The sequence below is a fragment of the Primulina eburnea genome, unplaced genomic scaffold, assembly GCF_022965805.1.
Source record: "Primulina eburnea isolate SZY01 unplaced genomic scaffold, ASM2296580v1 ctg55_ERROPOS1863358, whole genome shotgun sequence".
Lineage (NCBI taxonomy): Eukaryota > Viridiplantae > Streptophyta > Magnoliopsida > Lamiales > Gesneriaceae > Primulina > Primulina eburnea.
This window is the reverse complement of record NW_027331348.1, coordinates 53176-67838: the sequence shown is the minus strand read 5'-3', so window position 1 is coordinate 67838 and position 14663 is coordinate 53176. Positions and strand designations below refer to the sequence as shown.

General features: G+C 33.4%; 3 protein-coding genes and 1 long non-coding RNA gene across 4 annotated transcripts; 2 read left to right on the top strand and 2 right to left on the bottom strand.

Annotated features, from left to right (window-relative positions):
- Window positions 1–66: 66 nt before the first annotated feature.
- LOC140821398 (probable serine/threonine-protein kinase PBL3) lies at window positions 67–2789 on the bottom strand. Its single transcript, XM_073181876.1, has 6 exons — window positions 2534–2789; window positions 1449–1774; window positions 1222–1357; window positions 979–1115; window positions 764–887; window positions 67–549 (listed from the first exon to the last, which is right to left on the bottom strand). The coding sequence occupies exons 1-6, from the start codon at window positions 2592–2594 to the stop codon at window positions 188–190; spliced, it is 1146 nt and encodes a 381-aa protein (XP_073037977.1). The 5' UTR covers window positions 2595–2789; the 3' UTR covers window positions 67–187.
- A 4761-nt stretch (window positions 2790–7550) lies between these two features.
- Window positions 7551–8478, top strand: LOC140821399 (uncharacterized). Its single transcript, XR_012115727.1, has 2 exons — window positions 7551–8038; window positions 8186–8478. It is a non-coding gene; the product is annotated as an uncharacterized lncRNA (long non-coding RNA).
- Window positions 8479–8684: 206 nt separating this feature from the next.
- LOC140821393 (dihydropyrimidinase-like) lies at window positions 8685–13299 on the top strand. Its single transcript, XM_073181869.1, is given in 14 exon segments — window positions 8685–8933; window positions 9430–9597; window positions 9885–9936; window positions 10272–10541; window positions 10647–10858; window positions 11250–11370; window positions 11556–11643; window positions 11730–11808; window positions 12047–12095; window positions 12098–12133; window positions 12220–12260; window positions 12364–12416; window positions 12506–12662; window positions 12886–13299. Coding segments are annotated over 12 exon segments (1308 nt in total). The 5' UTR covers window positions 8685–8933; window positions 9430–9597; window positions 9885–9929; the 3' UTR covers window positions 13081–13299.
- Window positions 12998–14544, bottom strand: LOC140821394 (uncharacterized). Its single transcript, XM_073181870.1, has 3 exons — window positions 14375–14544; window positions 13898–14086; window positions 12998–13731 (listed from the first exon to the last, which is right to left on the bottom strand). Exons 1-3 carry the CDS (start codon window positions 14390–14392, stop codon window positions 13669–13671), a joined length of 270 nt encoding a protein of 89 aa, XP_073037971.1. The 5' UTR covers window positions 14393–14544; the 3' UTR covers window positions 12998–13668.
- Window positions 14545–14663: the final 119 nt, after the last annotated feature.

The window sequence follows — 14663 nt, the reverse complement described above, 5'->3', positions numbered from 1 at the left end:
AATAGAAACATAGTTTAAACATCATAGATATAGTATATATATTTTAGAAAAATTATTCTTACTCTGAAGCCATTAAAAATGTTTATTTAAGATTTTAATAACTCCCTCGAATCCTTATTCTTCCTCGTACAACGTATCCTATTTGCTCAACATTAATTTCTATCTACTACACAAGGTGTTCAACTTCCTATCCACCATATTTTTTCTTGTTGGCTTCGACTAAAACCCTGTTCGCCACAATCGATGCTTGGAGCTGCTCGAGTGTGACCACAACCTCTGACATGGTCGGTCGGTTCCTGGGATCCGTGTTGAGGCATCGTAGCGCAAGAACAGCCAAGAACTGTGCATCCTTCTTAGGATACTGACCTCCCAATCTTGAATCCATGATTCTCAACATTTTTCTCTTGTCATTTAGGAATGGTTTTGCCCAATCCACCAAAGTTTCGTCGGCTCCACCAACGTTCTCGTCTCCAAGTGCTCGTTTCCCTGATAGCAGCTCCAGCAACACAACACCGTAGCTGTAAACATCACATTTTGAAGTCAAGCGACCTACAATACAACATGAAATTACGTGATTCAGTCATAAAGAATATATCATAATTTTAATAGTATCAAAGGTTATTCTATAATATATACTTCGGTTTCTAAAAAATATGCATGTATTACAGAGATTGTCTTCTTAAAAGGGATGATGGTTTCCCTATTTCTCTATTAGGTTAGAGCTGGTTAGATTCGATGGCTCTATTTTCACATAAAAACAAACCTGTTGCTACGTATTCTGGTGCAGCATAGCCTTTGGTTCCTATGACCCGAGTTGAAACATGAGTTCTGTCGCCTTTAGGACCAGCTCTTGCTAAACCAAAGTCGGAAAGTTTTGCATTGAATTCCTATTAAAAAAAAGTAACATAAAATATGATGAATAACATATAGAGATGGCCCTGCAAAGTATCAAGAGTTACAGGTTGAATTTTGTTATACCGAATCAAGAAGTACATTCGATGCCTTCAAGTCCCGGTATATCACATTGGCATCTAGGCTATGCAGGTAAGATAACCCTCGAGCAACATCAACAGCAATTCGTGTTCGTGTAGCCCAAGTAATAAGTTGTGCTCCTTCTGAAATCATTACAAATTTCACCACTATAAATAAATTGAAACTAGAGGCAAGTAAATGAAAAATAAATAAATAAATAAAACAAACCAATTTAGATAATCCACTTACTTTTAAATAAGTGATTTTCCAAGCATCCTTTTGGCATGTACTCGTAGACTAAAAGCCTGTACTCAGATTCAGCGCAGTAGCCAATCAGCTTCACAAGATTTTCGTGGTGTAGAAGACTTAAACAGTTAAGTTCCGTCTGTTAGAGAAGTGGGATCACAAAAAGATTAGTATTGTACAATTTCCAAGTGTATTTGATGGAAAAATTAGCTAGTCTTTTATGAACTTACAAGCCATTCCCTGTGGCCTTGATAACTTTCGGATTTGAGTTTTTTGACAGCAACTACCATCCCGGTTCCCGGTTTGCAGGGGCTTAAAGTTTGCTCGTCTATCCATCCTTTGAAAACGAGCCCAAATCCACCCTCTCCAAGAAGGCTATCGAACCGAAAATTTCTAGTGGCATTCTTTAGATCATTGAAAGTAAAGGATCTGAGAGTGCTGGAGGGAAATTGACCGAATTTCGATGCAGCAATAGAACTGCATAATAAGCCTGAATGACTTGGCTGGTTCGAAGAATATAAATTGTCCTGTGTTGTATGTCCTGGTGGGATCTTATCTGAAAAATTAACAAGTTGAACAAGTGAATACAAGATTACTTGTTTTCTAAGGCTAACATAAAAAAAATTTGCAGATATCTGCTGCAAATCAGACATTTATCATCTTTGTCGTATCATATAATGTTTTGGAGTCAGTTCATTGCAGAACTTAGCTAAGCCAAATGAAAGATGTCAAATAATCAAGAAAACCAAGGCGCCTTTGAACTTCGCAAATGTATGAAATCAACTTGTGAATGTGAATTAGATGCCTCGAGCCAAACTAGTAAACTGATTTCGAGCTCAAAGTAATGATACACAAGATCAAGCTCGAGATTGAATCGGGCCATCTCGACATGCACATGAGCCGACTGAATTCATTCGTAGCTGTGCTACGCAGCCAACACCACATTCTTACAACTTCCACCATCTAAATCAATTATTCAACAGAAAATATTGTGAAAATTGCTACAAATTTTGTAAGTACTCTATTTTACTCCAAAATGCACTGTTCCCTCGATAATCTCCCTTTTATTAAAGCATCTGTTAGGCATGAAATGGGTCTCCCAGCGCATAAAAAAAATTTCTTGTACCAACCCTGTAAGCATTCTCTTCAATCAGACATTGCAGTACATTAGAAATGGCAAACATTAGGACCTTATGTGACCCAATACATACAAAATTCTTGTCCCAATCTTCTGGCATAAACAGAAATCCAACACTAACTAGCAAGATAATCAAGAAAACCCATCATGAGCCAATTCTGGCATAAAAGCCCATACCTGAGAATTGCCCGGAAGAAGCAGGAGCAAGTTTAGTAGGTTTCTGGAGGCAAATCCCCATGACCGGAATTCAAAGAGACCACCTACAAATCCTAAAAAAGGTTGATTTCTTTAAGAGAAAGAAGATAAGGACCTGTTTTTCATTTGCAAATTCTTGGGTTTAGGGAGGAGAGACCATTAAAAGACAGCAGCCTCAACTTAGTCAAGGTTCTGAAAATTGAATCTTTGAATATAATCGCAATAATGCACGTTTTCTCTATTTATATTGGTTCAAGTATGACACGAATGACTATAATAAACTAAGAAACCTCCTTTAATATTTTGGTATAGATATTTTAAAAATAAGGCTGCATCGGATTCATTCTGCTGACCAGTCAAATGCCCATACTTTTGATTTAATGGTGACATTTCATTATACATACATATATAGCAAAAACTTGTGTGAGACGGTCTTACGGGTCGTAGTTGTGAGACGGATACCTATTTTTTATGAAAGATAAAATATTGACATTTCCTTATTTGATTATTGAATATGTCTCTTCTAAAACGATCTCATGAATTTTTATATGTAAGACGGGTAAATAAAAAATAATACTCTTAACATAAAAAGTAATATTTTTTTATGGATGACACAAATAAGAGATCCGTCTCACAAAATATGACTTGTGAGACCGTCTCACACAAATTTTTGTCTTGATTATTTATTGACAAGTGAGTCTAGATTTTGCTACAAAATTGTCCACGCTTGACAAATGAGGCACTTTAGACTATAATATTTCTAGAGACAATTTTCAAGATTAGAGTTTTTTTTATTTGGAAAAATAGGACTTCCCAGGTATTTCAATACATGACGGAGTCTTTTTTTTAAAAAAAAAATAAAATAAAAAATACACACAAAATGGGAAAAAGAACTTGGACCAAGCACTTATTTAAAATGTCGTGCAATAAAATATATTAATATTATGTGTTATACATACAAATATATATTTAAATTTTAATTATTTGATTCATTTAGACCCGTATCGCCCCGTCTATCCTATGAGGAGGGGTTTGAAGTCTATTTCATTTCATCAATGAACAAAGTATTAATTAATTTAATCACCTGACTGATTAATGGGGAAGTATAGGTGGAAAGCTAAGTGGAGTTAGCGTGTAGAAATGTAGATGGGAATTTTTAGTATTTAATAATAAAAAAATTAACATTATATCTTGTTAGTTTGGAAGTGGCCCTCAAGTTTACATTATTATATTGTCAATAATTAGATTGTCAGAGTAACTATTTATTTTTCTAAAATTATACAAAAAATTTCCTCAAAATCACCTCGTCAAAACTCCATTATAATATTTGATTTGAAAAAATTATATACTTCAACATAATTATACTTTATATAAAAATTAGTAAACTTGAAATTCCACTTTATATATATATATATATATATATATATATATATATATATATATATATATTATATATATATATATATATATATATATATATAATATTCCCAAAATGAATATAGAACTTTTTCTTACATCAACAAAAAAAATTATTGATAAATTCATTTACAATAATGAAAGAAAGCAAGAAAATATTAATAAAAAAAATTCACGTTCCGTCATTGTCGTAGGTCCTTCACTTTCATTACATCAATGTGGATTGCCTTCAATAAGCGTAGATTTATTTCAAAAATTTTCCTGAATCACGTGTCTTTCTCGTAAGACCGAGCGAAATGAAAAGAAAGAAAAAAAATCATATAAAGTGGAATTTCAAGTTTAGTAATTTTTATATACTTTTATTTATTTATATATATATATATATATATATATTTTGTTTGTTTGATCAATTTTATTTATTTGAGTTTATATATGAATAATTATGTGTGTTGTTACTTGTATGTTAAGTAAAGCCCAAAATAAAGTTATCAATTAATGTTTCAGGTTATTGAGGTTTAATGTATCTAATAAGTTGTGAGACTTTAATTTATAGTTATATAAGCGCAATTTTTATTTTTTAAGATGAGTTAAAATAAAAGACAAAAACTTGTGTGAGCCGGTCTCACGGGTCGTATTTGTGAGACGGATCTCTTATTTGGGTCATCCATGAAAAAATATTACTTTTTATGCTAAGAGTATTACTTTTTATTGTGAATATGGTAGGGTTGACCCGTCTCACGGATTAAGATCCGTGAGACGGTCTCACATGAGATCTACTCAAAATAAAATATTTGAAGATAATGATAAACATTATCTATATATTGGTCATGTTCTTAGATAACACGTGATCACATTGCATATTCTCTTCCTCGGTAAGAAAATAGTTCAGAAAAAAAACTAAAGAATTATCTCAAATAAAAAAATGCGTAAATCTGAATATCAAGACACTTTCTAAATAATTCATGATTATGATTTCAGGCACGCATTTGCTTTAATTTTCAGTCAAATTCTAAAAAATTAGCATTACAGATGACGTGGTTTATGAATTTTTTTCTCACATATATTTCATTGAATAACGTAAATAAATTCAATTAAAACTCATTAATCTATATTTCTTCCGTGTAATCTTGGTTTATGCTACCATTATTCAACCAATATAATACAGATCTCAACTTCAAATATATATATGCTTTACAAGACAATGACAAATTGGCTGTCCCTGTACATTATAGTCTTAAGACTAATCCAACTAATATAATAAAGTAAATCAAATTGTAACTAAATCAAAACTTATGATTGACGTAGCAGACTACGTGAGCTTTTAGTAAATAGTCAGATTTTCTATTTTTCATACCAACACTTAGGTGAAATTATTACACATGATTTATTCATTTCGGTATACTTGACTAGCACAGTTTGTATACTGTTACGTAAGTCTGGAGGTTTAGTTAACACAAGCCGAAAGTTAGCGTTGTTATAGTTGTTGTGTTCGGTTTATGAGATCCTATCTATGTGGGTATTACCCTCACTTTATTTCAACGGATAAGATCTTGCCACATATATAATTTCAAAAAAAAAAAGTGGGTCCTATATATGTATGCGTAAATTTTGATCATCCATCTTATCATGAGAGCAATGTCTACATAGATAGAATGAAATAAACCGTTGTGTCCCTGTTAAAAGAGCTCACGATATAAAATCTTGTGCTCACGACATACAAAGAAACACTATAGCTTGTGAAAGTTATTTGTACATGTTATTTATCTTATCATGTGACTGTGGTTACACCCACCGTCTGTCTAAATAAATTTATGTTTTTTAAATTATAAATTATTAATTTATCGATTAATTAATATTTATCTGAATTAATAAAATTTCATGATCTCAAAATTATTAATTTATAAAAGCTTTACTGTACGATGATTTAGAGTCACTCACAGACATTAAGAGTGTATTTGGTTTAGTGGATTAATAAAGATAGATTAATAGTCAAATATTTATCGTTAAAATTTTAAGATGTTTTAATAATCATTTTGATCCGGTTTAAGATCCAATTTTATTAATCAAATAGTTATCCATAAAATTGGATCTTAAACCGGGTCAAAATGATTATTAAAACAACTTAAAATTTTAAGGATAAATATTTGACTATTAATCTATCTTATTTAAATAACTCAACCAAATACAATATTAGTTAATTTTCCGAGCTTCTAGAAAGAAATTGAACTCAAACTGGACTTCATTCCCAATCTGAACACAATCGGTTAGCGTAACATGGCAGTTTCCTATGATGCGGCCTGAATGACCAAGACAAGCATAAGGATGCAAAAGTTTGAATTTGGCCTCAATTAATCTTTCAGCTTGTCTCGAAATATAAGATTAATTTTGCTTGGACTAGGAAAATAAATAAAATAAAATTTGACTTGAGTTTGGGTAGACTAAAAGTGTGAATTTGAGACCAGTTCAATTGATCCAGAATTTATTATCGAACTCGATCGAGCAAATGTTTGAACCGAGTCGAGTTAATTTAAACATATTTCATTTCAAGCTCGAGTTCAAGATAAATTTCCAGATAAAAGATTTTTTCAGCTTGGATTTGTATCCCCCAATTTTATTACGTAGAAAAAAGCCAAATGTTGTGATGAAGTTTCAGAGCTTCTCTTATCACTAGTTACTTTGCACACACGATATATGTGTACAATCTTTTTTATTATTATCGACGGACTAAATTGAAATTTGACAAATTATAGATGGACTAAATTGCTACTTGAATGGTTGAAATAAAAAAATAAAATAAAAGTGTGTGTTGAAATTTAAAAAACAAGACAAAAAACAAAGGCAAAAACTTGTGTGAGACGGTCTCACGGGTCGTAGTTGTGAGACGGGTATCTTATTTGGGTCACCCATGAAAAAGTATTACTTTTTATGCTAAGAGTATTACTTTTTATTGTGAATATGGGTAGGGTTGACCCGTCTCACAGATTATGATCCGTGAGACGGTCTCACGTGAGACACACTCAAAAACAAAAGTATAATATTAATATCATATAAAGGTAAAATTGGAAAAAAAAAGTTGATGTCCTCTCTAGATAGTTATTATAATGTCCTCACACTTAATAATATAGTACAGATAGTACAGATAAGTTTATCGACCACTTTTGATTTTTATTTATGAATCTTAAAGTGAGATTTAAGATAACTTAGTTAATTTTTTATTTTGTGGAATTTAAATTGATATTCAGATCTTTTCGATCGAGGAATTTTTTTTAAATTTAATGGCAATCTTTTAATTTGTTATGATTTGGATGCTAACATTTTACTTCACGTGGCGTTGGATTAATGGTATCGGTTATATTTTATATTAAATATATGTTCAACACAATTCCGTAAAAATATTTAGTTCTATTTGTGGTAATTTCGAGGATTTTGATTTTCCCAAAGATTTTAAATCATTAATCTAAACATAAGTCCTAATATAAAATAAAAGATGGATATGGCCTATGACATAATTCATGTAAAAGAAAAATACGGACTTCGAATTTTCTACCCTTTGAACCTATTCGTTTATTCTTTAGAAAATAAAATTATTTGATCAAATTTTATTTTATTTTTTTTAAATTGTCATCCAATGGGCTCGAGACTTCGATTGGCCTTCATCGGTGATAGGTCCACGGGCTTCCAAAAGCCCACTAAGAAGTCCAGTCCATGATTGGATTATGGGGAGTACAAGTTGTCGAAACGAGTACGAAAGCCGCGTACTTCCGAAGTACAATCAATCGAATCCTGTAATACATATAATAGGCAAAAGTACCAAAGACGCAGTACACTGAAAAGTCTCATGTTCTATTTAATCGCGAGAAATTCAGATTATAATTGCACCAAATTTTGGCTAATGAACTCAAGAAAGTCAGGTGGAGGAGGCCAACAGGGGTGTCATGAGATCACACAAGTGTCCGTCGTATTTTATCTACTCATACGAGACAATCGTCGTGTTCTTCGATCGACTGATTTGTGTGTTCTCAGGTCGCCCCTGCAGGACTTTCATGCACTTTTTCGACAAACTTGGGAGAGGTTAATCAAATGGAAACTTGATGAATTATATATTGTGATTTTCATAAATTTACTTGGTGTGCATTAGATACCTATAATCAGTGAAAAGAATGAAGTTAACTATTATTAGATATTATATGAATATTTGTTTGCGACCTAATTTTACAGGTATATGTATATTCTCATACTTTGCTTATGCAATTGAGGCCATCGATGCATCGGATGAGGACTCGAGACCAAGTGGTATTCTAGCGCTAGAAATTCAAGTTCTTATGGAATCTTTCACTTTCATTTTCCTTCGACACGTCAGAAGAAAGACAAATAAAAGGACAGATATTCGAGCTCGTGAAACTATTGTGTTATCTTCAGTATGTAGAATGACTTAATAGAGAATTGGTTATTCGATTTAATAGAATTGTAACTCAAGACTTTTTTTTTCAATTAATATTATTGTTGGTTTCCGCACAAATAAAAAATATAAGATATCTGAATATAACTAATTTAAAAGTTACATCAAAATTAAAGTTATTTTTTTAAACAAAAATGAGGTTAGATCGACTAACATGTACCAATTATTCTATGGTAAAAAAAAAATATCAATATCAGTGCCAAAAAAAATTCACTTGTTTATACTAAAAGCATATTCATGTAATAAAAAATAATAAAAATGAAATAAGTTTAAGAATCCAAGCGGAGATCGCCGGATATAGTCAAAGCAGAGATTCAGTCAGAACTCGGTATCGCCCATTTGTTTCCTATAAAATCCCAACAGACGTAGAACCAAGGCGTAATTCTCCAGCGACCCAAAGATGGATTCCAGTTTTACAACTCAAATAATTCATTGTAAATCTCTTCTTTCACTCCTCTCTTAGTTTCAGTGATCATAATAATATTGCCCTTCGCCCAATCCAATCAGGTACGTACGGAAATGGTGGATTATTGATGTTTAGTGTGTTGATATCATGCGCCAGTTCTTGTGTTTTGACTTTGAGATTTTCGTATCCGATCCATTCTGGATTGTAAATCACAGTACGGGCTTCGATGAAGATGCTCTTTCATTCTTGTTGGGAAAACGCTCACCTTTGCCCCTGTTGTTCAATATTCAGGCCTTTCTCGTTCAGTCCCTCTTCTCCGTTGTGTACTAAAATAGTTTATAATCTTTGAAAAATTAACCCGAATACATATTTGGCCGAATAACGGAACAAAAGTTGCGGATATATTTGTCCATCACAAGGACGATTTTCGTACACAAGAAACACGATGGACTGAACAGGGAAAAGGCCGACAAAAATGGGTATTTCCCCCATTCGTGTCTGTTTCTTTGAAAATCGTGAAAAGTATCAACAATCTTGAGTTGAATTTTGGTGTTTGTCTATGGTTTCCATTTCTTTTGTGGTACAATTTACGTGCAGTATTGTGATGCCGGGATTGGGTATGGTGAATCGACATGTGGGGTTGATTCGCCGTATTCTTCGAAGATTTTGATCACGGGAGGAACAGTTGTGAATGCTCACCATCAAGAGGTTGCTGATGTGTATGTCGAAGATGGGATTATTGTTGCGGTACAATCTAATATTAAGGTATTCTTGTTTTTAGCCTTTTGTTTGTTAATGATGTTTACCGAGAAATGTACATAGAGTTGTTGATAAGTGAAAACCCATTTCTAATTTTATTATGTACTACTTATGGCAGTGACCTTAGATTATGGTGTATATGTCGTCCCACTTTAAATGAAAATTCATTATTATGTGCACCACAACGAAAATATTGACAATGGAACCTGAAAATATGCAGGCATACTTTGTGTTTTATGCTGTTTTAACACTGTGTTTTGCAAATGAATCGATACCGATAACTGGTTCTATAGGTTGGAGATGGCGTTAAGATTATTGACGCAACTGGGAAATATGTCATGCCAGGTAAAATTCTATCTTTTCTTTTCTTTTCTTTTCCTTCTTTTTTTTTTGTAGTGATATCTCATGTATTTTAATGCCTTTTATAGTTAACATGTTGGTTATCTCACAGCTGCATGGATGGTACATAACTAATCTTACTAAATAGCATTTCCTATAAATTACGAACTTTAGGTGCCGAGAATGACTGATTGTTATCCTTGAATGATGGTAAGATGTGATTTCAGCATATCACTTGTCAAATGGAATATAAAACCTTATTACCGAATACCAAATTCCATAGATGTCCCTAGTCTACCAGCTTTTTTGTTTATTTAATCTTTATCTTCTGATAATGACAGGAGGAATTGATCCCCACACTCACTTGGCTATGGAGTTTATGGGCACTGAAACAATTGACGACTATTTCAGTGGACAAGCCGCTGCATTAGCTGGTGGAACTACGATGCATATTGATTTTGTTATTCCTGTGAATGGTAGCTTATTAGCAGGCTTTGATGCTTATGTCAAAAAGGCAGAAAGATCCTGCATGGATTATGGTTTCCATATGGCAATCACGAAATGGGACAACTCTGTGTCAAGGGAAATGGAACTCATTGTTAAAGACAAAGGCATGTACCCTTTCAGGTTTATTTGTTTCACTCTGGAGAAACTTTATTTTCTTCGATGATTATTATGGATGACTGACTTCTTACTAATTTTATCTGGATCTGTAGGCATAAATTCTTTTAAATTTTTCATGGCCTATAAGGGTTCACTTATGATCAACGATGAGCTTCTGCTTGAGGGATTCAAAAAATGTAAATCTCTTGGTGCCTTGGCTATGGTTCACGCAGAGAATGGAGATGCTGTGTTTGAAGGACAAAAAAGAATGCTTGAACTCGGCATTACAGGTCCCGAGGGTCATGCTCTTTCAAGGCCACCGATGGTAACTTCACTCAGTCTTCTAAAAATGGAAATATTGTGATTATGTGCCTTTGCTGACCTGATTTATTCTTAAACTTTCTGTCCCAGTTTACAACATCTTGTCACTTGAAATACAAGTTGTAAACTTTCTATTACATTTAGATCCATCTAGTTTGATTGTCAGGATTTAATAGCTGATCTGAATAGCCTAAACATGCCGAGTTAGTGGTTAGCACACAATTACCTTTTTTCATTGTCTCATCACCTATTATGAAAAAGGGAAACGGTGAAAGTAACCTTCATCGATCAAATAGTTAAAAATTGTTGTATAGACTTGTGGCTGACACTTGATGATGCTTATATTTTCGCTTTCTTTTGTATTTTCTTCTGTTAGCTAATTAAATTTCACGCAGCTTGAGGGTGAGGCGACTGGCCGTGCTATTCGTTTGGCTGGTTTTGTGAACACACCCCTGTATGTTGTTCATGTCATGAGCATTGATGCAATGGAAGAAATAGCTAAAGCTCGAAAATCCGGTTAGCAGTTCTTGAGAATAAACATTCATTTGATTTCATAGGGGATCTTATGGATTAATTGTCAAACAAGGAATTTTCTGTCATATTTCAAGATCCTCTAGAGTCTTCACATCCTTACATATAAAATCACAAAATATGCTTAAATGAATTGAACAATTGCAATATCTTATTCTATTTGATTTCAGGTCAGAAGGTCATTGGGGAACCGGTAGTCTCAGGGTTGGTCCTGGATGATTCTGTACTTTGGGATTCAGACTTCAAGACAGCAGCAAAGCAAGATTTTTTCTGTCTCACATCAAGTTTCGATACATCCTCTTTGCTTTCTTAATGATATCATTACACGAATTTCTGTGTTTTAGGTTTGTCATGAGTCCGCCTATAAGAGCACCAGGACATGGTAAGGCTCTTCAAGCAGCTCTGTCGACAGGAATTCTTCAGGTTATTACTCTATTCATAATAAAGTTGACCTTGGATGTAATTAGAGAAGATGGCAAACCATTCAGAATCAAAATTGTAGGAAATTTGTTTCTGAAAATGTCGTAAGATTTTAGAAATTAATATTCATGGGTATACTGGAAATATAACCCGCGATATAGAATTTTGACTAGGTTCAAGTATTTATCTTGTATTGTTATGATGATTGATTTTTTTATTTAGTGTACTTAACCTGTTGCAGCTAGTGGGGACAGATCACTGCACCTTCAACTCAAGACAGAAAGCGCTTGGATTGATGATTTTCGAAAAATCCCAAATGGCGTCAATGGTATAATTTCGTTTCAGAGTTTCTATGTAAAATCTAAGAGGGTTAATTTTTTCACACGATTCTTTAGTGTGATATTTATCCTGCAGGTCTTGAGGAGCGAATGCATATAGTTTGGCATACAATGGTGGTACGTTTTTTATTATCATCCTGCGAGTGAGTGTTAACCTGTAACATTCTTCCTTCTTAGACATTGGTGATCCTTTATTTCTTTATTTTAATTTTATTTTTAGGTGTCTGGGAAAATATCTTCCTCCGATTTTGTTCGGTTGACGAGCACTGAGTGGTATGTTTGCGAAATCTGTCATTTCAAGGATTTTGAATATCTTTATAAATTTAAAATATCAATTCCATTTTATGTTGTGCTCTTTCAAGTGCAAGAATATTCAACATATATCCAAGAAAAGGTGCAATACTAGTCGGATCAGACGCAGATATAATTATATTAAACCCAAATTCAAGCTTCGAAATAACTTCAGCTACTCACCACTCTCGATGTGATACAAATGTTTATGAGGGAAGAAAAGGGCAGGTATATCTCTCATCCCTAATGCTTGTACCAATTTCAATATTCGTTTCCATGCTCTTTCCAGTGAACAATATAGGACGAGTACCCCTATCAATATACTAAAGTAAAGTGGATAATGCTTCACATTGCTAAATAGGTTTTACTACAGTAAAGTAGCGTTAATTGTTTCTTTCCAACGACCAGGTTAAATTTTCTTGATGAGTCATTTACTTCCCTTCTTTAACAGGGAAAAATTGAGGTAACCATTGCTGGAGGTAAAGTTGTCTGGGAAAATGAAGAGCTAAAAGTTTTTCCAGGTTCTGGCAAGTACATAGAAATGCCACCTTATAATAACTATCTTTTTGATGGAATTGAGAAGGCAGACTTGGACTATTTATCGTCCCTAAAAGCTCCAGTAAAAAGATCTATTCAAGCAAGCTGAGCTTCTGGTTGGAGTTCTTGGAAAATTCGAGCAAGATTTTGCATCTGTTGATACCAAAATGTTTCAAGAAATCCCACTTTCACATACTCAATGTGATTACTACTGTCCATCCCTTTGTTCAGAATGTACATACGGTTTTCTGATTTTGGATATTTTAGACCATGTAAATGGATGCATTGGTCCATGTTGTTTCTAATGAAACACCAAAATAAAGGACTACCATCAGTTAGCGTAAATATGGTTTGTATTCACCTTATAGGCTGGTCTAAGGTGTTGAATCAAGTTCTTATAGTTGAGCAAAAACTGTTCATTGGGATCTGGAGTCAACGTCGGACTCTCAAGTATAGGCAATGCTATATAATCCCCTATCGGCTTCACAAATATCTGTGGAGTAGTTTTTAAGTTTGAAAAAGCCTTCCATCTGATGGAGAGTAGTTTTTTGCTTTTTAGGCATGAATCTTGAATTTATATATAACATAACAGAGAAACATCATGTTTGTTTACGATGTATTTATGCAATCTACTAAACTGAAACAACTTAGTTCAAGTTTTGAACATACACGCAGGGCTCAATATACTGAATTGAATTCAAAACCTTATACAACAGCTGAGGCATCTCCACATCTTCTTTCTCTTCTTCTGCATATCAATCTGTATCAAGTATTAGAAGCCATAATGCATGATTTTGGCCAAGGATCAAAACATCAGAAAACTCTTTAATTTTTCTTGAATTTATTTGAGAAACGTTCTTATGGGAAGTTGAGCTGCACAAGTTCGATTATTAAAGGAAGAGTTAAGCCAAGAAACATGCTCTTACCACACCGTATTCATCCTCCCGATGTGTTTTTTTCAGAAGTTCCCTTTCATTCCCAATGCTATGGCGTGTAAAGTTGTTTTTCTGCTGCTTCCTATTAGCTCGAGCTTGCGAAAAAATCATAGAGTAATTGGTTCCAACCCCAGCCTCGTGTTCCCATGCTCCAAATTGAGGAACAGAATTCCAATTCTTCTGCAATGAAAGACAAAAGAGATTATCAATACTATTTTCTTGAAATCTGTCTTTCTTTTTCGAGTTTGTGAAAAGGTAGATAATTTCTGTTAAGTCGTGTTATACGTATTTCGAGCAAATTTCACGTGAAATAAATGCTTCCATGAGTCAAAATCCCCGGGCCAAACTGTAAAATTTCGTCTTAAATGATGATAGTCGAATAGAAAACCCATCTCAGATAATGTACAAAAATCTTATTTTACAAGAATTTTCATGATCATTTACTTGGTTTACCCACGCATGGCTTACCTTCTTCAAGTTTTCCATGGAGATTCAAAGGAGAGAGAAGAGGAACGTAAAGGATGTGGACACAATGCCTCTGCATGCATGCAATGCAATTAAAACCCTCCAAGTTTGTGGGATTTAAAAAGCATGACACCTTCTATTTCATCGAAATCCTTGTAGAAATTCGAGGATTGGTCAATATTTGACGTTGAATAAATAATAAACAATTAATATTTATTTTCTGAGGTAAACAAATTTAAACTTGAACGATATATATTCAGTATATGTAATTATCCTTTTATATATATAATGT

Bases quoted from the DNA above. Each gene is read 5' to 3' on its own strand.
- LOC140821398 (XM_073181876.1), bottom strand. From the start codon at position 2,594: ATGGGGATTTGCCTCCAGAAACCTACTAAACTTGCTCCTGCTTCTTCC. The intron at 1,775-2,533 runs GTATGGGCTTTT...TTAATTTTTCAG, and splicing joins TTCTTCCGGGCAATTCTCAG to ATAAGATCCCACCAGGACAT. The intron at 1,116-1,221 runs GTAAGTGGATTA...TAATGATTTCAG, and splicing joins GGAAAATCACTTATTTAAAA to AAGGAGCACAACTTATTACT.
- LOC140821394 (XM_073181870.1), bottom strand. The intron at 13,732-13,897 runs GTAAGAGCATGT...TACTTGATACAG, and splicing joins GGGAGGATGAATACGGTGTG to ATTGATATGCAGAAGAAGAG.